At 44.5% G+C, this 24,670-nt stretch overlaps 1 protein-coding gene across 1 annotated transcript in view; it reads right to left on the bottom strand.

The window, feature by feature from the left end:
- LOC106884647 (lipase maturation factor 1-like) overlaps positions 1–20,068 on the bottom strand; it is a 123,942-nt gene extending 103,874 nt beyond the window's left edge. The window contains exon 1 of the mRNA XM_014936169.1: positions 19,991–20,068. Within this exon, the coding sequence (XP_014791655.1) occupies positions 19,991–20,068 (78 nt within the window). The remainder of the gene's footprint in view (positions 1–19,990) is intronic.
- Between the last annotated feature and the right edge of the window lie 4,602 nt (positions 20,069–24,670).

The raw sequence follows: 24,670 nt of genomic DNA, 5'->3' as shown, positions 1-24,670 counted from the left end.
TCCCGATTCCCCTCTCTACAAGACACACCTGTGCCACCACAAGTTTGTATTGTAACCGAGGTGGGTCATCCAGAACAAGTTCAGGATGGTGCAGGGAGCAAACTGAAGACCGCTGCATTTAGACCAGTGACTTTCAACTAAAACTATTTCATTTAAGACGTGGTAAATCAACCACACAAGATCATTTCTGAGGAATGGACCTTCAAGGAGTCCAACCTGGAGCTGCCTAGTGCAGTATGTCTCCCACTCCTGTTCTTGAGCCATCCAGCTCACCTCCTGTATGAAAGGGAGAACAGCAAGTAAGAATCCCAAAGCCAATTCCCCACCTCAGGAGGACCTCAGGTTACTGGAACCAACCTCAGGAGCACTGCATTTATGGAGCAACCTGGTGTGTTGGTAACATCAGATAAAACACAGGGCAGTTTGAAACACCATTTCAAATCAATTTGATGCTATGATAGAGTACTGTGAATGATTCTCTCCTAACCTGGATTCCAAACCCTTGCTCAACATCCTCCAAGGAAAATTTGATGAGATAGTACTGCCACACCTCATTACCAAACATTAGCATCTCCACCAAGGACAGAACAAGCATGAGCCCAAAATTGCCAACTGTATCTCCAAATTTGATGCCATATAGAGTACTGTGAACGATTCTCTCCTAACCTGGATTCCAAACCCTTGCTCAACATCCTCCAAGGAAAATTTGATGAGATAGTACTGCCACACCTCATTACCAAACATTAGCATCTCCACCAAGGACAGAACAAGCATGAGCCCAAAATTGCCAACAGTATCTCCAAACTTTCCACTTTGGAAGGAGAAAATATAAAGGTAACCAGACAAGCACCAAAAAGCATTTCAGACCATTTAGTAGCCCAAAATCTTTCACTGAGAAGTACGACTATCTTGTTTGCTTTTGGAAGAAGGGTCATGCCATGCTGAAGAAACCGTCAACGTGGGTTGCTTGAATGTTACAAAGCTTTCATTTGAGGTCTGGCTTTTATTTAAACTGCAAAGCTCAGGGGATTCTCCAGGACCACAGAAAATTATTTTGAGAAAGTACATTGAAGTCATGCTGCTGAAAAAGCAGGGACCTGTACGTGGGGCCAGAGCCCAGGCTTCCAAACCCAGCGCAGACAAGAGCTGAACTGTAACCCAGCAGCGCTTTGCCAGCGTTGGCCAACGGCTTCACCTGGACTCTCGAGGTGTTTGCTCCAGTTTAATGGGTAACTCCGTGGCACTGACATGGCTCGCCCCTTTTAACAGGGCTCTTTCCAAAGCAATTACTCGTTTATAAGGGCTATAACATTTTATACCGTGTGTTTTGGTGTGGTACCCAGCAGAGCCCGCTCCTGGCAGGGTGCCTGCTTGCGTTTGGCAGGAAGGCTCTGAGGACAGGGTCTGCAGGGGCTCCAGCGAGGGTCTGCTGACATGCCCGCAGATCTTCTCTCTGCCAAGCTCCAGGGTAACTCCCATCCCTGCTGAACTTTCCGTTTTCCCACTACACATTTTTAATTTTTTTTTCAATTTTTTTTTTTTACTGTGGGACGTTGCATACCTATTCATACAATTAGGTGCTTTTTTTTTTTTTTTTTTTTTTACTGTGGGATGTTGCATACCTATTCATACAATTAGGTCCTTAACGAATTCTTTCAGCTCAGGGGCATGGGTCTGTGCTGCTCAACAACAGACTGTGCTGAAACTTACGGAGGGGGGGGAAAAAAAAAGGGAATGTATGGCAAAAATCCAAGTATGAAGCGTTTCACCTGAAATAAGAATATAAATGGAAGCAATCTGTACCTGACGACGTTGGGGTTCGGCCATATCTATTAATACTAATGGGAACTGCACAGTCTAACGTTATTAGGGGCAGATTAAGGAAGGACTAAGATAGTTGTAACACAAAAAAAAGGAAGTCCAAACCAACTGAGTGCTCTCTGCATGTGCTGTCCTGCAGACAGCCCAAAATGCTTGCATTCCTACCATGTAAGCCACGTCCCACCTTCCCTTCCCAAGTCACTGCAGGGCTCATCTGAGGACAACGGACTGAAGCAATAGGCTATGGCATCTATATACCCACTTATTTAATACACTCTGGATGGGCTGTGCCACTTGTTGGAAATCAAAGCAAAGAACATAAGGGTAAAAATATATAAATCATCTGGCAACTTGATTTAATTCTGGTTGTGACTAGGGACGTTCATGTCAGTTTATGAATTCCTCCTGCTTTGGTTGATCCATCTGCACACGCTGCTCCGGCTGCTATTCAGGTCAGCGCTCCCTCCTCTCTCTTCCCCTCTGCCCAAAATTGCATTTGAAACACAAATAATAATAATAAAACATAATAAAAATGTCACTAGACAAAGCAAATAAACCGTAACTATGAAACTGCTCGCTGATATTTTGTACAAACTCCTATAAAATTAACTTTTACAACTTTTACTGGCAACTTCAACCTTGGTCGAAATTATTCTCTGATTAGTGTGCCCATATATCTCAGGGCAGCCAGTGACCCTCATCCAATTACGTTAAGAAACAGTTTGCACACATCCAGGCCTCACAATTAAAACCGGGATAACATACGCCCCGCTCCCAGGGCAGAAATGTCTCCCCTATGATTTCTGATGTATGATTTGGAACGTGGTAGAAAAGATTTGCTCTTTTAATCCACCCACTAAAATCAATCATGCACAAACTTTAACAGTCAGGGAGGGTGTCGCGAGGGTTTTTTTTGTTGGGTTTTTTTTTAAAAAAACAGAAAAAAACAAATAAAAAAAATCTCAGCATGTACATTGCTGGCTTTAATTTCCTTGAGTAAACAGTGTGTCGCAGCCATGTTGGTGAGGGCTGGGGAAGAGGACGCATACCTGAAATTTAGGCTCATTACTGCTCTATGAAATATGTCTCCAATGTCAGCCCTGGCTCGGCTGCCTGTTGGATTTAAACATGAATTACTCCAGTTACTCTATCAAAAGTGTCAGTACACAAGCGGCTGTGGAGTTTAATTAGCCTGGCCCGCTTGCAACAACATTGCATTGAACAGTAAAATAAGATTATACTCATGCTGAGCAGATTTAGCTTAAACAGCCCCAAAAGTATTAAAAGGGTAGTAGGGTGAGGACTGATTGTAAGTTTACAACTGGAACAGATTATAGCCAGGTTCCCAGATTGCACTGGAAGGTTGGCTGCGGGAGAAGGGGTTTTCACTGGATTTACCCCTATTTAAGGTTACCTGCATTAACACAGCAGTGGCTGGAGCAGCTCCTGGTGCAGCACTAAGATAGTTGTAACACAAAAAAAAGGAAGTCCAAACCAACTGAGTGCTCTCTGCATGTGCTGTCCTGCAGACAGCCCAAAATGCTTGCATTCCTACCATGTAAGCCACGTCCCACCTTCCCTTCCCAAGTCACTGCAGGGCTCATCTGAGGACAACGGACTGAAGCAATAGGCTATGGCATCTATATACCCACTTATTTAATACACTCTGGATGGGCTGTGCCACTTGTTGGAAATCAAAGCAAAGAACATAAGGGTAAAAATATATAAATCATCTGGCAACTTGATTTAATTCTGGTTGTGACTAGGGACGTTCATGTCAGTTTATGAATTCCTCCTGCTTTGGTTGATCCATCTGCACACGCTGCTCCGGCTGCTATTCAGGTCAGCGCTCCCTCCTCTCTCTTCCCCTCTGCCCAAAATTGCATTTGAAACACAAATAATAATAATAAAACATAATAAAAATGTCACTAGACAAAGCAAATAAACCGTAACTACGAAACTGCTCGCTGATATTTTGTACAAACTCCTATAAAATTAACTTTTACAACTTTTACTGGCAACTTCAACCTTGGTCGAAATTATTCTCTGATTAGTGTGCCCATATATCTCAGGGCAGCCAGTGACCCTCATCCAATTACGTTAAGAAACAGTTTGCACACATCCAGGCCTCACAATTAAAACCGGGATAACATACGCCCCGCTCCCAGGGCAGAAATGTCTCCCCTATGATTTCTGATGTATGATTTGGAACGTGGTAGAAAAGATTTGCTCTTTTAATCCACCCACTAAAATCAATCATGCACAAACTTTAACAGTCAGGGAGGGTGTCGCGAGGGTTTTTTTTGTTGGGTTTTTTTTTAAAAAAACAGAAAAAAACAAATAAAAAAAATCTCAGCATGTACATTGCTGGCTTTAATTTCCTTGAGTAAACAGTGTGTCGCAGCCATGTTGGTGAGGGCTGGGGAAGAGGACGCATACCTGAAATTTAGGCTCATTACTGCTCTATGAAATATGTCTCCAATGTCAGCCCTGGCTCGGCTGCCTGTTGGATTTAAACATGAATTACTCCAGTTACTCTATCAAAAGTGTCAGTACACAAGCGGCTGTGGAGTTTAATTAGCCTGGCCCGCTTGCAACAACATTGCATTGAACAGTAAAATAAGATTATACTCATGCTGAGCAGATTTAGCTTAAACAGCCCCAAAAGTATTAAAAGGGTAGTAGGGTGAGGACTGATTGTAAGTTTACAACTGGAACAGATTATAGCCAGGTTCCCAGATTGCACTGGAAGGTTGGCTGCGGGAGAAGGGGTTTTCACTGGATTTACCCCTATTTAAGGTTACCTGCATTAACACAGCAGTGGCTGGAGCAGCTCCTGGTGCAGCAGAGCATCCTTTTGATAGCACATACCCATTGGGAAGAAGGTTCCGGCTCCTGGAGGATGCTGAGCTATTGGGAATGTTCCACATGGAGCCTGGCCCAACATCTCCCCTTATGAGGAACGGAGACAACCTGGGCCAGTGTGGCTGCGCCTGCAGAACATCCCCATATTGATTAAATTGGTCTAATTCTTGTCTTTCAGCGATCAGTGACAGCTTGGAGGAACAGCTGGTGGATTAGATTCCCCGACACACTTCCCATCCTGATTTATTTCGGGGCTGATGGACACATTCCTCATCCTCCAGCAGCTCCGCTCCTCAGCTGTGGATCCCCACGCAAAAGGGGGTGTCGGGTGGGGAAAAACTGGTGCCCGCACTGCGAGGGCAGAACCCAGTTCTGTGTGATCAGAAAGCACTAATAAAATGCAAAATCTGGAAGGGCCTTGAATCTGTCAATGATTAATTACTTTACATTATAGTTTAAAAATATAGATTGTAATATAAGTTCTATAAAATAGAATTCTATAAAATACAATGGTATGTTCAAGGTTAACAGCTATGTTGACTTGAATTTGCTGTGCAGGAGTCACTGGAAAAAAAATGAAAAGACTGAATAGAAAAGAGGCAGAAAACCTACAGAAATCCAGACTTGCTCCTGCCAGTACTCTCAAAAGCCATAACTCAGTCAACAAAAAGCAAAAAAAAAGTGTCAATCATCACCAAAAAAATGGTGGAACTGGCTACAAAAAGCAAGTCTAGAGAAAAATCAGTATGCCTCAAATTAAGAGGCACAGCAGACAAGCAGCACATCACTTAAAATGTGACAGTCACAGGGGACAAACCAACAGAGAGGTGTGAGAGAAGCAGTGTTGGACGCTGGAAAAGAATCAGCTGCATCCACCAGCCCATGGAGGTCTAGAAATCCACAGCATCATCTCTGATGTTAAAAATCAAATGGGTAACGCTACTACCATTGTGAATTTAAGCGGCTTCAAGGGAACTTTGAGGGAGCTGAAGAGGAAGCGACGCTGAAAAGAGACGTTAGGAAATCCTCCCATCCAAAGAATTTGAAAGGACAGGCAAGGAAAGGGGAAGAGAAGTGTGAAAATAAGAGAGGGAGGAAAAGGCCCCGTGATGCCCTCAGGTATTTCATGTGCGGATCCTGCCCGGGCAGCCTTGGGCCGTGATGCACAAAGGGGTCCTTCTTCAGAGGAGAGAGAAAGCCATGCAGAACATTCACCATAGCTAATTAATTTAGGACCCTCAATTACAAGTAGGATCTTGTGACACTGCTTTATTTGTAGCCTCTTTTTTTTTTTTCCTTTTTTTTTTTTTTTTTAATAAACAAAAAGCAGATAAGAAGCGTGACACCTTTAATGGCTTTACAATGGCTTTCCTGCCAGCGCCGCATGCCTCGGGGACCTGCCAAAGAACATCCCATGCAGAAAGCCTTGTCCCTGCCTTTGAGAGTCCCTGCATCCACCACTTGCCTCTAATCGAATCATCGCAGTACCAGCTCCCTACCCAAGAACATCCTCTAGAAAAGCACTAGAAATAGAATTACTTCAAATATCGAAAGGCAGACAATCTTTCATTTCGTTTTAAATGAAGACTTGCTGTCTCAATCTTTGCATTCGGGCAGGAGATGCCCAGTGCTACCGGACAAAAAACAGAGGTAGAAAAGCACTAGAAATAGAATTACTTCAAATATCGAAAGGCAGACAATCTTTCATTTCGTTTTAAATGAAGACTTGCTGTCTCAATCTTTGCATTCGGGCAGGAGATGCCCAGTGCTACCGGACAAAAACCAGAGGAACAAACAATGCTGTGCTTTTTTTTTTTTTAAAAAGCTGTGAAGAGAAAAGGCTGCTGTTTATACACCGCAATACAGACGGATATACAGGCTAACAACCACATTAAAATAATACAGCTCTGGCACAAACTCACAAAAAGCGACGCAATTCAGAGTTGCGTGTGAATGTGTTGATGGGGAGTCGGGGACCTTCACGCAAGAGCCAAACTCACCAAAGGCAAATGCTACAAAATCTCGATAACCTTTGGGGTGAAGCCCTTTGGGGCAAACCCAAACTGCTCCCCCCCTCCTCCCCCTGCAAATCAGAAGAAACTCTGCTGTTCTTGCAGACACCCGCGCCCATAAAAGCAGCCCCTCCGCATGTGCAGTTAACCACATGTCTACGGGGAATAATGTGATCATTCTTCCACCCACCTCAACCCTCCTACAAGATAGCCCAGGGCACTATCCTTCCACAGAAACTGCACAATTTCAGTTTCAAGGAACAAAGGACATTCTTTGAGCGAGCAGACTGGAAATAAGCATTTAAAGCCAAGAGTTTCACCCCACAGCATTAATATCAAGGGGGTAACTCCATGGAGCAGCGTACCATAAAGACCATGATCAACCATATTCAATAATACAGAGCATGTTCATGGTTTGACGGTTGTCAGACCAGAGCCTGTCTCTAACAAATTAACTTTTGCAGTTTGGGAGCTACACTGGGCACCCCTGGAGAAGGTGAACCCATCGTCTGTCCCAAGCTCCGTGCTGTGATCCGAAAGTCAAGGGAAGAGGAGACTCTTTGCCTTCACACCTAACTGTGCTTGAGTCCCTGCAGAGATACTCCTGTCTCAAACACAGAGGACAGCAATACATAATTTCTCAGTACGCATGTAAACCTGTTGGAGGAGACTTTCACCTCACATCTCGCACTCAATCCAGAAACCCATGCCAAGCAGAAGACAAACGTGAAGCTTTCAAAGAAACTTAGAACAAAAGTACCTAGCTTTCCACAAGACCTTGGTTTAGCACAACAAAAGAGGATGGAGGTCTTACTTTCTCCAAAACAAAGGGTTTGGGATGCTCCAGTACTATAGGGAAGCACTAGATGGCACTCCTAGAGACAGCCTAAGCCAGTGGATCTATGGTGTATGAAGCAGCCTGATCTCTGGACCCACGCCATGGTCTGATCCAGGAGGTAGCTCCTGGGTGCACCTGCTGCATGCTGAAATAGTATTAACTTCCTTCCCAGTTTTCTTTTCTGGGATGCAAATCTCCTGCACACAATAAACAGTGCCAAAAGCCATGAGAGCTGTGCCATTGGGAGCTGAAGCCCCAGAATCTAGTTTCCTAAAGATCTGCCTCCGTGCATCCTCCTCTTCCACCACATCCCATTTCTATTTTCTTGACCCACGTTTCCCATGACATCAACCACATGGTATCTCAGGGTTCCCCAGCTGCAGCCATGCTCACAACACTCTCTAATCCCTCTTCCCCTTCCACTCACGTGCCAGGTTTTCTTTCTCCATCAACACTGATCATATTTTCTTTCAATCATTCATTAAATGATCAGGAGCTGCTGGATGCCTTTATGCACAAACATCCATAAAACTCCTATCTTGAACTGTCAAAACTCTCACACCTGGAAGTATTTATTACGCCAGAGCCCTACAGACACTAATGAAATTCCTATCATTAGTAAAGTTGGAGGACCGCTTCCCCACTGCAGAGCAGATTAGATGCTCATCTAATAACCACAAGACAAAGTACTGCGTCGGTGGCTCTAAATTACTTTTTTTCAATAAAGATAAGTCTTGGATCCTTATTGAATAAACAGATACCTCTGCAGGCCTAACCCAGCATTTTGAAAGCTCAGTGACTCGTGACGTCTTGGTTGAGTCTGGCTTTCTGACCAAAGGCTGCTTTAAATGAAAAATTAAAAAGGAGGAATCTCTCCTGCCATGCAACTAAACGTCAAGCACATTCTTGAGCAAACTTCAAAAGTTTTAACCATCCACTAAAGCTGGGCAGCTTGGGTACAGAGTAACTTAAATTTGGCAAAACGTAAGCTATGCTTGGAACACAAAATCCACACTGTACAGCCAAAAGAATGCTGGGCCTCGGAGAGATGGTTCACTCTTCAGAAGAAGATAAAGTATTAAATTTCTGCTAAATCTCAAGCAATAAAATTAAATTCAAACTTTGAGGGAAGGGAATGAAAAGGCCGATGCATAATTGTTTCGTAAAATTTGTGTTTAATTTACTTGAGACAGGGCATTTTATAGTTTATCAAAACCAGCTGGTGTCATAGACATACGTTCATGGTCCTGTAACATGGATACAATTTATCCCATGAAATCTGTAAACGAAACAAGACAAAGCTCTCAATATCTTTTATAATAAATTCTTTCAACAGGTAGAACCAAATCCTGAAGCAAGCTTTCTTAATGGACTACAACAAAAAAACCCCAGTAATCCAAGAGTCAGGCTCTCTCAGAAGCCATAGAAATATTAAATGTGTACAATGCTAAAAGGTGCATTAATTAATATCCACTGACATCTGAGCCCCCCTGGACATACTGATGGCCAGCACACTACACGCTCATGACCAAGATGAAGATACACACACTGCAAGGAATTCTTCCCAAGATGCTTTTACGAGAGCGTCTTTTGGCTGAAAATCAAATATTTCCATGGCACCTGGCTGTCACCTTTTTGGCATGGACTCATACAGCACACATCAGACATGTATTGTCTCTTGGTTCCAGCACAAAACCCAACTCCTGTTTTTGATGGTTCTTACTCTTTCCTAAGCCATTTTACAAACTGCAGAACAGAACAAGGTCTGGCATTATTTCAGGCAGGCTGGGCTTGACCCTACCGGCTGGCAAAGGGGGAATCAGCTTCAAGAAACACAGGCTTAGAAAGTGCCAGTTAGATACATGTACAACTCCTCTTGTAGCCATGGGCGAAGGAAGGCGGTGGACTTTCACCCTAAGAGCAAGAGTGTCAAGTCCAGTGCTCCACTGAAATCCAAAGGTGGCAATTATTTTCAAGCTCTGTGCACGCATCTAGCTTCAGACAGAGAGAGTCCTGCCTCCCCAGCCAACTACACAGGCTACCACACCTTGGATGCCTTCTGGTCTTTGGTCATCACGTGGATGATCTTCCAGAATGAATCCCTAGATCTGGGCCTCTGAGTCTCCTCCTCAAAACCCTTGAAAATCCTTGTTTGCACTGGGCAAAACCAGTTATGGAGTAAGGGCATAGGCCTGGCATTGTCTGAGAGGAGCAGGAGGAGATCTAAGAAGTCAACTCTCACTGCACAGTATCAGGTGCTGAGATCTTCACACCTCCAGCAATGCCTGCACAGGTCTGCTCTCGCTACTCTTTGGGATCAAAGGCAGCAGTTATGTTAACAGCAGTAGAAACAAACTTCAAGTCATCATTTCAACCACTGTTCCAGGGTAAAACTCACTGCCTGGCTTTTCTGTGGCCTTCAATCCCATACTCCAGCATCAGCGTCCAATGGCAGAGTAGAGACCATACAAATTTACAGTTGCTTTTTCTCGAAATATAACTGCTGGAAGAAAAGACTGGGGGAGTAACCAGGCCATTCATCCCAGAGGGACCCTAAACCCAGCTCTGGTGCACACAAATGCAATATCCATAAAACCAGCATGTTGTGGAGCCTCCTTAAAGCAAACATGAAAACACCTAATTAAGGGTCCATGGGGATTCATTTCTCCCGGTGTGAAAAGTCCTCCAAGAGAGGTCAGGGCTTGCTACTGTGCAGAGGTTTGCATGCACCAGAGCCACGTGAACACCAGGCCACGGACCTCATCTCCAACGGGCTTCTAAAAAGGAGATGGACTAAAAGTTGCCGTGATAAGACATCACGGTTATGGCTATATAGTGCTTTTATGTCATGCACTTCTGGGAACATTGAAGTACCCCCTACGCAGGGCTCTCCTGCCACCGAGATGCAAGGATGGGTTCTATCAGCCTCCAGCTACTGGAGGGATGTGACTCAAAAGGCAGCAAAAGATGCAGTATGCAGGACAACTTCAGGAATGGCAAAATGTAACGTTCCCTACAAAGATCTGGTTAAAATGGCTGATGCTAACAAAAAAAATTAAGCTATTTCACCCCGTTTTGACCATCATGGACCTCAGCAGCACTTAAAAAAACAACCCAAATCTGGTACAAAGATGCAAGTTAAGCAAGAAGCTTAAGGCAAGAAACTGCAGGGAGCTGGAGGAGTCCATCCAGCCTCCAGAGGAGGGCAGGGCTTCCAATACAGCCTAAGGGCAGCAAGGACCCGCCTGACCCCACTGCCCCCTCTCAGCAAGTAAGGACCACGGGACCCAGGCTCCCCAGACCACAAAGGGCTGCTACAGGGTCCCTACAGAAAACAACAACAACAATGCAGCCAACACCCTACACTTTAATCAACTCATTTATTTCTACTTTCCCAGTATTTAAGGGGTTGTTTGCACCCTATTTTATTGCAACGTTCTCATTGCTCGTCAACCCTCTAAATATGAAACACATCCCCAAAAATCTGTCTGCAGCATCACCTCCCAACTTACAACCATGCTCGCTGTAACAGACAGCCCTTTGTTCTTCCAAGGAGGAGAGCATGTAACCTATCCTAACCTAAAGGGAACGGTTTCTTTAGTGTACAGTGTAAATTGAACTAAAGTGCCGGAGAAACAGTAAGAAATTCCTGAGTGCTCTCCTAAAAACCCCCAGCCAAAACAGCTCCTGTATAGGTGACATATAAGATTTCGTAGAAGAGGAAACATTAGAAATCTAGGAGAAGTCACTAACATCTTAACCAGCAAATTAAACCCATACCACGCTTGATGCAGAGGCAACCCTGCTAAAAGCTTGCATTATTGCCCAAAGAAAGTACTCTCAGAGGGAGACAGGCTGAAAGGTCTCAAGCCTGGCACGAGCCCCTCTGAGATTTGCTGGAGGCAAATCACATAAAATGAAACCTAGACTCATCCCTGTCAGACAAAATACAAGCCGGTGCCGAGCAAGGAGTAACAGAAATACCCACTCCTGCCTTTCAGCCTCTGCCTCGTGCCCTTCAAGCTGTACAGGGTCCCCCTCCTGTCCCCTCACCCTCCGTGCTGGGTTCCTCTTCAGTTACTCTAGCTAGGAAGAAAAGGAAGACCCCATAATTCATACAGGGTACAGACACGAAGACACTAAACAGGACAAAGCCCTGGATAAGATCCTCAAAAGCACCCAAGCTGCTGAACCGCCACCTTCAGAAGATCTTTTATTTCAGAAGTAAAAAAACCCACAACAAAAACCTTCCCCGTACTCATCTTTTACAGTCCTTTGACAGCACCTCTTCCTTTTACCTACGGCTTTCCCACAAACAAGCCAACAAATCAACGACAAATCTCACAAGTACATTCTGGTTGAGAAAGCTTCGCGTTTTATGACATAACGCAACACACATGGCTTTCACGTCCGCGCAGCATCGTGCTCCATCATCCCCGGGAACTCCCCTCCACCCTCGCCCATCAGCTTGATAAACTCATTACGGTAATGAGGAAAGCCATGGGCTTGATGTTAATCACGCTGCCGAGACTTACAGGAGTAATAAAACAATAGAAAGCAAATCTCCAATATTTAAGCGGCGAACCAGCCACGTTCGTTAACTACTGCTGGCCTTTACATCCCCCCAAGGTAATCAGCTAACGCTTGTCTGCTGGTAGCACAGATGGGTCACGTGTGTTGCTGCTGCATATTTGGCACGGGTGATTGCAAAAGGGAGTTATAAAAAGCCCTGTTAGATCTTGCTCATGGTTGGGAAAACGTACGGCAGGAGCAACTGGATGAAAATGGCACACAAACATACACAGAGGAATACTAACGATCAAACATCTCGCAGAAGGGAAATGCATTAATAGAGAAAAATTGCTTTTTAAAGACATACTTCTGGTTACATTTCTTGCAAAACTTCTAAAGGAAATTCTCAATGACAACAAATTCACAGACCATGATGAAATTCAGACTAGGGGCTTAAAGAATTAAAGGATTGCCCTTTTAAAACTTTGTGCTGCAGGTTTCTGGGAAACAAAGGGATCAACCTGCTGGAAATGCTGAGCACCTCTTACAAGCAGCATCTCAGCAGGATTTGGCCATGAAATGCTAAGCTCCCTGGCCCCTCTCAATGACTTCCTGCCCCACAAAACCACCTCGCGGGGACTGCCGGCAGGAGGAAAACATGTTTAGCAGAAGAACATCCATTCAGGAGCCCCAGGAGCAAACCAGGGCACCCTGACATGGAGAGGGATCAGCTGCCTCCCCTTGGAGGGTTTCAGGTGTTGACCCTCCCCTGGCACCCTCAGTCTCTCTTCGTCAATCTCTCTAGGACCTTCCCAAGCATTTTCTGGTAGAATGAAGGTTGGCACAAGAACTGCTGGAAGAAGTTTCCCTAAAGGCAGCACCCAAACCCGAGGTCAGTACACAAGACCTGAGGACAGGAGTTCGGGGAAGTACCCTCATGTGAACTTTAATCTCAGCAAGTTCCAAAAGCAAGCTGCTCTCTATATAACAAAACCAAAGTTCAATTTGGAAAGTCAGGTTTGACCGGCTTTGAGAAAATACCCTTTGATAACTACATGCTACATTATCCTTTCACTTCTTTTGGCAGAGAAGAGAGGTTACTGCAGTTTTCTTTGGCTCCCGCTCTCTCCTGTCAATCCCTGGTGCACTCAGATAGTTCAGGTTCAACGTTCAAAAGGAGGAACAGGCTGTGAAACGTTCATCAGCTCTGTTTACCAACAGATCCAGTGAGCAAGGGCAAAGGGAGACGGCACTCTTGAGCTGGCAGCTACTGGTTAGAGGTCTCAGGATCTGACCACACTGTCTGCTCAAGGGGCTCTTTCTCTAGTTGCTGGAAATACTCTTTGAGGTGATTTGCAGCAACTTAAAGCATGGCAGCAAGACTAAAAAAAAATCATTAACAAATGATATAATGAGTCAAGAAACATTCCCAGCCTGTTCTTGCTCATGTTGGCTTTCAACATCTGTGCCGGTGTTCCTAGTCACTTGGCTTAGAGTACAGCAGGACAGCTTTTCACATCATCTGCCAAACTTGGTACTGAAAGGCTGCTAAAATTGCAATTAACTCCTTGAATTAAAATATTTCACTTATTTGCCTCGGGGCCAAGGGTAACACATTCAAGCAGATTTCCATTGTGGGCTGCTTGCAAACTGTTAATTGCAACTATTGCCTTAAGGACTTACCAATCCTAGCTCATTTCGTACAGAGCGTGGGCCACCTCCTGCGTGGGATACTATTTCTACTCCTTAGACAGATGACAGGAAATTTTATCAAACAAGATGAAGACTGTTGCAAGGCCCTTGAGCTACCAACAAACCTACACGTTCTTTGTGGCAAGCGATGCAGTTAGACTAGTGGGTATTAAAGCCAACTCACATTTTATATTTCAGTAAATGCTCTTTAATAGCATTATTTGCAGAGCAGAATTGGCTCGGCTCCAGCAGTTGCGGGTTAATGTCTCCCCACGCTCTCCTCCCTGTGAGGGACACACAGAAGTTAAAAAAGCAGCAAGAGAATCATAGAACAATTTGGGCTGGAAAAGACCTTTAAAGGTCATCTAGTTCGATGCCCTGGCAATGAGAAGGGACATCTTCAACCACACCAGTTTGCTCAGAGCCCCATCCAACCTGACCCTGAATGTTTGCAGGGATGGAGCATCTACCACCTCTCTGTGTTTCACCACCCTCATCATAAAAAAAATCATAAAAAAAAATTATTCCTTATATCCACACTACAACCTGACCCTGAATGTTTCCAAGGATGGGGCATCTACCACCTCTCTGTGTTTCACCACCCTCATCATAAAAAAACATAATCATAAAAATAGTAAAAAAAAAAAATTCCTTATATCCATACTCCTAAGGGGAAATGTGGGTGAAAAAGGGGTGCTGGTCCCACCTCACCAAGGCAGCCAACTGCTTGGAGTGCTGAGCCTGGGGGAAGAGCAGGACTCCTGAAGATGTTAGCAAGTTCCTTGAGGAAGGCGAGTTCATTAAACGTGTCTCTAAGAAAAGAAAAAAAGCTTTTTCCCTGCTTGTCTTACAGAGCTTGTGTTTGGTGCCCTCAGCAGCTGATGGAAAACCCCAGGACAGCCCAAGTACAGCTTCACTGACTTCAGTCACCATCCATGGCCACAGGGGAAAGGTGGGCATTCATTCACCTCAGGCTGGGATTATTAAACCCGTGTATTGATTGCAGAGACCGACAAGCTTGTGTTACATTCAAATGGATCCAACATGACAGTTCGAAATTCAATATTGTCTCCGTCTAATTGGACGGGATCCAGTTCAATTCTGTCAAATGTCTTGATTAATGCTAAAGCAATAAAACCCCTTTTAGCCATCGAGACGGCCAGGCTGAAAGGGAAGAGGAAGAATATGATCCTTGGAAAATATAGATAAGTGAATTCATGAATATGAGTAAGATAAATGCCATTTTTAATACAAATATTTCCATAACGCTTGCAAGGGCAACAATTCACAATCCCTACTTTCTCATGTAAATAGGGAAAAGAGGTAAAAGCTTCTAGCGAGCACCCTGAGCAGCCAAAGCTTTTACCCTGGTACGTGATAGACAGCACGGTTATGAAAAAATTCAATTTTTTTGTCTTAAGTTATTTTGAGACAGACTAGAAAACCTGTCTTACAAAATTTCTTAACTAGAAAACCTATGAAATGGAAGACATGGGTCTGAACTGCAGACGGGAAGGCTGCTAACTCTGGGAAAAGACACCAGTGTCCCACATCTGACTCCACACAGGAATTCCATAGCTTAAATCAAATTAAAAAAAAAATAGGAATCCCTTTATCTCTTTTCAAACTGGTGGGAAAAAGCCCCATAGTGCTTTTATCTAAATTTTATCACAGAAGTGGCTACTTTCTGCTGCAGCCCAAATGGCATTGTACAAGAAGTGATGGGATGATTCTCTACGTAGAAGAACAGGGCAGCAACTTCAAATGCTTGAAAACACTGATCCTGCCACGATGTTAATAGAATAAGACAAAAAACAGTGGTTTTAGTTTTTAGGGTTGAAAGAGCTAATCCACATCAAGTTACCCTCCCAGCTTTTATGTATAATACATACCAGAAAAGATAAGCAAATTATATTACATTATATATAATTACAGAAGCTCCTAATTACATATCACGATTTCTAGGCAGTCTAGCAAATGCCGTGCTTTCCAGAACGGCAATTCCTGAAGCGAATAGTAAATCAGCTTTTGCTTGCCACTGATTTGAAACTTTAACCTATAAATTAAATTAATAAGAGACAAAGGCTTCTTTTGTGCATTTGCAAGCCTGTAGGATTTTACAAATAATAGGACTGGAAAGTGATTTATATTCCAAGATTAAAGGTCAGTTTGGCGCACACGACTTTGGAGCAAAACACCACAGCAGAGACTTACTATTAACTCATTCGTGCACCATCCTAATGCCATATTCTTATTTTTACAGAGCTATGAGGGCTTGCTGTGAACGCTATAATAGTCGCAATGCAGAAAAAAAACTGCATTGGAGAAATACATGGAATTCTTCCCAGTGTCTGGCAAGGAGGGAAATCTGTATGGGAATTGTACCATGCCATCAGTCCCCTGATTATTGAAGTGACGTTGCCTGTGTTCAACACAAACAGCTTGAAAACACAGAGAGTTGCAGGGAAACAGCATAATTTAAATGTAAATCAAAGATACACTAGCGACTCAAATTTTTACCAGCAAACAGAAGCTTCCACTATTTATGAAATTCTGCCAATGGCTGGTCCTTCTCCTGAACAAATCAACATTTCTGTGGAAATGAAACTTCAAGCTAAAACGAAAGCTTTTGGTGTATGCAATAAGTAACACAGAGTTATCCTGAGAACTGGACTAGCTTCTTATGGCTATTCCTGTAAGAAAACCCCAGTAAGAGACCAGAGGAGGAGAAACACACAAACACACTCACCACTGGGAATGCAGCTTCTTCAGTAGAACTCTTCTGCTATTTTGTAGGCGACAAATTCAATATTTTACTTATTAAATTAGGACGTACTTCTCTATTATGTGAGAATTCATTAAACAATTTAACACATTTAATAGTCAAAGAAAGAGATGAAACAGTAGCATGTTTTCATAATCTGATGAAAATGTAATCTGATCTCCAAAGAAGAAAACACCAGCTTGGAAACCAACACCCTATTTGTTTAAACTCTATCTGCAATTAAAAACATGTCGTTATTTTGCTTTCCCTGGAAAAGCAGATGGCAAGGATGTAGGTTGTTTTTTGGATAATTTAATTGTACGTTAGAGCTCTGCATACAACATTTTGCAGCTGATACTACATGAAATCGCAGAGTTCACGTTTCAGTTTCGCTTAGACTCCTGGACCCTTGAGAGCAAACATTACGGAAAAAGAAGAGCACTAAATTTTGGCAGACACCAACAGTTGCATCATCCCAAAGGTCTCCGAAGCAAGGGAACTGGAATGATGGCTAATCCCCTGCGAACATTGGGGAAGGTGGGAATGGACAAGAAGACGAACTCTCCCTAAACTGCAGTTGGCATGTTGTTATATAGGAAAAAGACAGTATTTCATAGAATCATAGAATCGTGCAGGTTGGAGGGGACCTTTAAGATCATCTAGTCCAACCATCAACCTAACTCTGATTAAAAAAAAAAACAACCAAAAAACCAAAAGAAAATCACACAAAAGAACCCCCCATATTACTAAACTATGTCTCTAAGCACTATGTCAAATTGTCTTTTGAAAACCTCCAGAGATGGTGCCTCAACCACTTCCCCGGCCAGCCCATTCCAATGCTTAATAACCCTTTTGGTGTAAAAATTTTCCTAATAAAAAAATTTTATGTCCATCCATGCCAAGAAGGATGATAAAAAAATAGTATATTTGTTGCCATGAAGACTAGTTTTGACCATTCAGAGCATCCATGGGTGAGTACACTTGTGTGAGGGCTCTGGGCAAGGTCTGAGCAAGTCCCAAGCCAGGTGTTGAGGCTGCCCCATCACGGCAGAGCCAGGAAGCCAGTCCTGCCTGGCAGATGTGGTTGTGGAGCCTGAAGGACCAAGATGCTGTGGTAGAAATAGAGGAGCTATTGACACCGTACCAAGGAGGCCAAGTGAGAAATTCTCATCCACAAAGCAAGAGAGAAAACAAGACATGTTACTTGGAAAGACTGGAAAGCTCTTAAATTTTCTTCTACCATTTTCCCCTCTCATTTCTGTCTTCCAGTTAGCACTGAAATTTGTCATCTTTCTTCTCTTTGCAGATTTCTTAAAACACGCCATTAACTAGCTCATAAATCCACAATTTAAATAATTATCAGAGCATTGCCTCTGTTATCTGCAGAGCTGACAAACCTCCTGGGTCCTGAACGTTTCATGAGCAGTAGATCATTTCCCACAGCCCTTGGTAAGCAGAGGGAAGCGATGGGCTCCATCGTCCCTGTCCGCTGGAGAAGCTGGCCAGCAGGATAGAAGCATCAGAGCACGGATTGCTGATTAAGTGACTGCGAAGTGGGTTGTAAGGATTAATCTGATTAGGATTGAAAAAGACCAAATGGGTGGAGGGGGGAGGAAGAGAAAAGAGGAGAACACGTAAGGCAAGTGATGAGGGTCCTGGGTGGTCTGTAAACGAGTTTGAAACAGTGGGAGAGTGTAACGAAGAGATGAAATCCAATAGTTGTACAGGAAGCTTTCACCAGGCTTAAAACAAATCCTTAAGAAAAACAGAAAAGAATCCAGGAAGAGGAATTGTATTACTGCTGAAAATGGTATTGGCATATTCCCAATGCATTTATAGCGTGTGACTGACAGTTCTGCTGCTGATCCCGGCAATGGGGAGGGATAATGTCTTCCTACGCTTCAAAAACCTCAAAAGGCTCACAACAGAAAGTTCCCTGGAGGGCATTTCTACTAAACTTCTGGTAGTTTACCCTATTTTGTTTTAATATCGCTGGGAATGAGGGGAAAGCTGGGGCAACCGGCGGGTGACCCGAGTGGCAGGTGCCACTAACCTGCTTGGCTTATACCAAAGGGAGAATCACAGAGGTCGCTCACTTTGGGTTTGTTTTAATGCAGTTACTTTTGGTGCAGAAATGCAAAGAGAAAACAGCATGGAAAAGACAAATAAAATCCCGCAGCAAATCCAAGTGCTTTTCCGCCCATGGTAGCTGGCGTCTGGGAGGGATCACTTACTGTGTGCTTATCCCACCCCTCCAATTCCTGCCATTACTTTCCTTTTAGACCTATTCTGAACGTTTCTCTCTCAGCACCTGCTTACGTCCAATTTACTTCAATAGTATGTGGTTTCCTGTGCCTGGGCCAAAGATGCTGGGTTCTGCTTTATGACACTGGTTTGCAGCTCTACTTTTTATTTTGATAGTTCTCTGACCAGACACTCCTCCCCCTTCTCCTAAATCTACTGCCAGGATCCTGGTCCCAATGAAGACGATACCTGAACTGATGCTGACTTTGAGGTGGTTGGGAATCCACTTACCATTCTCCTGTCATGTTTGCAGTTCGGGGTAATACAAGCCAGGCTCCTGGAGCAAACACAGGCTGACAATAAACCTACGCTCTCACGAGTGCATGACTCTGGAAAGTGGTTTCCCTGCCTGCTCTGCTTGGAATAAAATATCACCTACCACGTCCCAGCAAGTAGGAGAAATCTGCTTTTCTTCTGCTTAAGGTCCAATGTTATTAATCGCTCTAGTTCTTCTGGAGCATCCTTTGACTGCAGAAGACCTGCATTCCTCTTCACTTTTTAAAAAGCAGCATGACTGGGCATAAATGTCAGTATTTATCATTACGTCTTCTAAAATTGCAACTCCAGAAGGAGGGTTACGCTTCTGAGAATTTACTCCTTCGCAGCTTTCGAGAGCTCAGAGCTCACTTTCAGAAGCACTGATCATCTGCAGCAGAACCCACTGCCAGCGCCCGAACTCTGGAAAACCAGGCCTCCTTCCCAGAAGTGCTCAGCTGGAAATTACAGAGTCACCGAATCTCTGCTTGTGCTTCTGCCAGTAAACCCAACGTACAAACCTAACAATACCTACCTTCCCAAGCACAAATTCCGCCTTTAACCGAATCTCTGCTTGTGCTTCTGCCAGTAAACCCAACGTGCAAACCTAACAATACCTATCTTCCCAAGCTGAGCACAAATTCCGCCTTTACAAGCATTTGCTCCCTCTCTTTTTTAAGTGGTGTGCACATTTAACTATTATTAGAACAACAGAGCCCAGCCCAAAGTTGGGAATAACAAACATTTCTAGCAAATTGCATTCAAAGATATCTTGCATCCAACACAGAGCACCTGGGATCCATCTAAAAACCTGTCTGAGATAGAGACCTTCTTGCAGCAGCCTGATACAAAATCCAGATACAGCGTAATAAGCTTTTGATGTCGTGTTGACATTTATCTGCCAATATTATTGCTTCATGCACTTACCTTATGATGGATCTTGTTACTTAATTGATCGCAGGCAAGGTCAGGAATTGGCCCTTCTTCCAGTGCTAGCACTGACATCATGCAAATCACCAAAACCCAGAAGAAAGCACCTAATCCTCAGCTTCAAATCCACACTAAGCAGCCCTTCGATATGTGTGAATGAGGACAACTGGTTTTTCAATTATGCCTCCAAAAAGGTCATTTTTCAAAACTTATGACCAAATGGAAAAAAAAAAAAGAAAAAAAGCTGAACACAAGCATGCTCTTCCTCTCTTCCTTTTGGTATCAGTCGTCTTAACTCAAAGAACAGTTTGCTTTTAGAACAGGAGATGAAAATAAACTGCATTTATAATCCACCATGGGCAGAACCGTGTTTCCTTTGCCCTACTCTCTTTATGGAAGACTCATCAACAGCTTTGGCTTCTATGGGGCAAGTTGTCCAGTGAGGGCAGAGAAATCAGAACTCACTTCACTCATATTTTTTTAGAAACACAGCTTTCAGAGTATAAATTTTACTGTCTCAAATAACGACAGGCTGTGAGCAACTCCAGAAACCCACAGCATGTCTACCAAATCCCATGGTCACTTCTTAAAACCCTTCCAGGAGCTGAGGGCAGGCAGTTGCCCTGGGCTCACAGCAGCGTTGAGCTCACCCTGCAAGCATGGACTGCTGGACTTCACACCCTTTTCAAATGCTTTTGGAAAAATATGTAAAATTTCCCCATGTCAAGGCTGCATCTCGTCACTCCTCCAAGCCTCAACCAATTCTGCAGCAAACCTCATCTGCTAACATGTGTACCAGGACTCAGAAGCAGCACTGACCCTGGTAACTCAACTTCTATGACCCAGCACCTCCTGTCCCAAGGTGAACCAGCAAAATCCATGAGCAAAACCATGCAAGTTCACACCCTGAATAAGGAAGGAGCAGAGACACAAATTATTCTGCATCCAATGAAGCAAACCCAGGCCCTTTCATGCCAGCAAGGGGGAAAGTTGCCAACCAACAGGCTCAGCCACACTGTGCCAGAAACACCACACTGGGTTCTTTGGTTTCCCTTTGGTGGCTGTTGCAAGGGGAAGTTCCGGGCTTCCCCCAGAAGACATCAGTTTTGGAAAGCCCCCCCTGTCCAACCTGAGGTCGCCCAGCCAGGCCAGACCCGGGAGTTCCACAGTTGTCCTGGTTTGAAAATTGGTTCTGTTTTACCTCAAACCAGGGCAACAGTGAAACCACAGCTTGAGAAAAACGTATTGATGGCCTTAATAATTCATTATTGTGACCATCAGTCCTGCCAGGACTCATGTCTATTGTCTTCAGAATGGAAAAAATTCTGTAAAGAGCCAATGATCGTAAACTTAGGATGCTACATATATATTTTATAACGTTATTAAAAAGAAGATCTCCAAAACACTTTGCATGGTTACTTTTAAAAAATGTTCTTATTTTCCGTTTAATTCATCACTGCTGCCCTCATAGAAATTGTAACTTTAAAACATACATTTTGAGCATGAGATCCGAGTACCTACTTCCCTGTTAGGAACATTTTCGCTTCCAGCAACACAAACTGTTGGAATAAAGCCCACCCTGAGGCATCAGGGATCATGAAAGCAGATAATTTTCTGATTTATCAAAATGAATTGCTAGATACTATTTACTTTCTGTTTCATAATAGGTTGGGAAAAGCTAGATGAAAAGTCTAACAAGGTCTAATACAGTGAAGAGAAGGGAGAAAAGAAATCAAGAGGCAGTTAAAGAGCAGTTAGAGCTTCCTTCTCATTCTTATCAGCCCAGCTATCAGTCAGCAAGCCCCTAATTAGGTACAAAAGACATTGTGCTCTGGAGAGCTTCTCCAGGAACTGGAGAGCTGCTGTATGCCAGAAGCTGGAGCACTGATTGACAGCCTCTATTTAAGAAAAACAGTTACAGAATAATTAGCGACAATTTGTACGAATCAGAAGAAATGACCTTTGTGGCTGCGCAGCCTCTTACACAAAGATCAAAGCTTTTCTAAGCAGCGCTGACAAATTCAGAACTAAAATTCTGTGACTCAGTGATTAAGTAGAGGCTGGTTCAGCAAAGTTCTTCAAACTTTCCTGCTTCGTGCCAACCGACCCATCCTGAGCAACTCCATGGCAGGGAAGGAAATCCTGAGTCTTACTTCCAAGGCTGACAAAGATTTTCTTGGTTCAGGAGTGGGTTTTTCTTTTCCTTTCCCTATATCCCTCTGCCTTATCTCTGTCTCAGTAGCAAGTCTGCCTTCCTAGCCTGGTTTTCTGCAGCAAAGCATGCAGAACATTGAGAAACTCTTGGATGAGAAGCATTCCCTTCCAAACACCACTTAAAAAAAAAAATTATCTTAAAATTGAACATACAAAATACCAGTTGTGAGCGGAAGAGCCACAGGTTCTTTGCTTGGTGTATGCTGTGGCTGTCACCCCTGCTGAGCTTCACCCAGCACTGGCCTGGTTGAGGACAGGCCACCGGGAGACGAGGGACCCCCAGGATGCTGCTCCCGCACCGTTTCGGTCCAAAGCTGGCAGAGGAGGAGGACACCCAGCAGGGCTCTGCTCCACGCACCCGCCTGCCCGAGCAGCTGCCTCGGCAGCTGTTCCTACCAGTTGGTGGCTGAATTTTACAAGATATCTGTCTGTAATTAAAAAGCAACAATACTTTGGCAGCCATTAGAAAAACGCATCACTGGATTGCATCCCACGGGGAGCACTGCCGCAGCGGAACACGGGGAGGCCGCGATGGATGCGACCCTGTAGGACTTTCCAGTTTCTAAACCCCTAAGATTATCTCCTTAACCACTCTGCCAAGACCACCGCCGGCATCCAAAAACACAAGCTCCATTTGGCCTGGATGCGGGTCAGAAACGCTCATCTCCTGCCTGTGCCACCCTGCGCCAAGACATATGGTCGCAAGGTGCTCGGCCACGTAAGCGCAAGGGTCGGGGAGCTGCAGGTTTGGTGGGGGAGATTTTAAAACACGGGTCTTGCACAAGAGGATTTTCTCCATTTGGAGCACGTTAAGGCATTGTGCTGGTGCCAGCTAAGCAGCACACCCAGAATCAGCAACGCCTGGGCCAGATGAAGCTTGGCACGGGAGGGAACGGTGAGAGGCCCCTGGGGAGCAGGTTGGTGCTCCCTGATCCAGTGCCTGGCTCACAGTCCTGGTACCTACTGACAGCAGTTAGAAACCTGCTCCAGCCCATGCCCAGGCAATATCCTGCAAGCTGTGCAAGCTCCAGAAATGGCCTCAAGTGGTGCAAAACCTTCCATAGCAGGCTTTTTCCCTGGTCCATATGGGAGCCCAGTTATGGGAGGGAGCTGCTGCACTCCACAGGGGGTGAAGGATGCCCTCTGGAGCAGGCAGGGATGGTGGGGGGACACGCTGAGCCCCATCTCCCCGCTCACACAAGCAGGGAACGAGGCTGCTCTGTCTCGCCCAAGGGGCAGGATGCCACCAAACACCATGGGATCCCTGCCATGAGCTCCAGTGGAGGCAGAAATCGAGCTCCAGCCTGCAAACCGCTGTACGCATATTTGTAAACCATTGTGTACACAGCAGATAAATGCTTAATAATCATGATGACAAACAGACCTAAAACCCAGAAGCAGCTTCCCTCCGCATTAACTGCATCAGGAACAGGTTCCACTGAGGAAAAGCCTCGCTTTTACTGGGACTTCTTACAGGGGGAAAAGCCATCGAACCACAGCCACAGTGAAATGAGGGCAAACCCAACAAATAATAAATAAAGCCCGTGGCACGTCAGACCCCAGGACTTCACCCACTGGTTACCACCCAGGCACATCCATTTTCACATGTTAATGTGGACACCACTGCACGTGAAGCTGCACCACGGGCAGGAGGAGCCCTGACCTTCGTGCACACCAGGGTGCAAACATACACACCTACCTTGGAGCCTCTGGCCACGTTAGCAAAGAAACTAATGCAAAAGGAGGCTAAATTCCCTGTATGTGGTGTCTTGCCAAGCTGGGATTACAGTTTGGGCGTCCTGGCACCCACAGCCACGATTAATCTGCTGAGTGTTTCCACCCTCATCCCAGCCTCCAGGTAGTTTCCATGTGCCAGGCTGTGTATGGTGGTGGAGCAAAATCTTCTCATCTCCACCAGTGTCTGCTGTTCTCTTCCATGCTTACTGGAGCCCATCTATTCCTCAGGGATCAGAGGAGAGTTAGACTGGTAGGAAAATACCTTTCCTATGTAAACCAAGCGTTCTGCCATTTCCCTCTCCAAATTACACAGCGTCACAGATCGTAAGCACTCTAAACAGAGGGTCTTCAGTTGAGGAACAGATCTCCATAAAGGCTGGGATTAAGGCCCCGCACATTAGAGAGGAAAGAGGTAGGAAAAATATGCTGCGTTTAATTACCCAAGCCATAACAACATTTTACTATTTTATACACGATTCCTGACAAAAGTGGAAATGTTATTTTCCACGAGCATAGCTGCTGGTTCTACTACAAATAAATAGTCCAGGGCGCGCTCACCACGCGAGAGATGGAGGCCATGTGTTTTCATTAATTCTCTTGGCAGAGAAGCCCATGTAGATTTTGGACTGCAGCTCAGGACTGGAACAGGAGAGCTGGGGTGGCCAACATACATCACAGCAGACTACGTTTGGCCCAGGTCCACTTATGAGCTGGTCCAATACCCAG

The sequence above is a fragment of the Calidris pugnax genome, unplaced genomic scaffold (genome assembly GCF_001431845.1).
Source record: "Calidris pugnax isolate Ruff unplaced genomic scaffold, ASM143184v1 scaffold17, whole genome shotgun sequence".
Taxonomy (NCBI): Eukaryota; Metazoa; Chordata; class Aves; order Charadriiformes; family Scolopacidae; genus Calidris; species Calidris pugnax.
The sequence above is the reverse complement of the archived record's forward strand: the minus strand, read 5'-3'. Positions and strand labels throughout refer to the sequence as shown.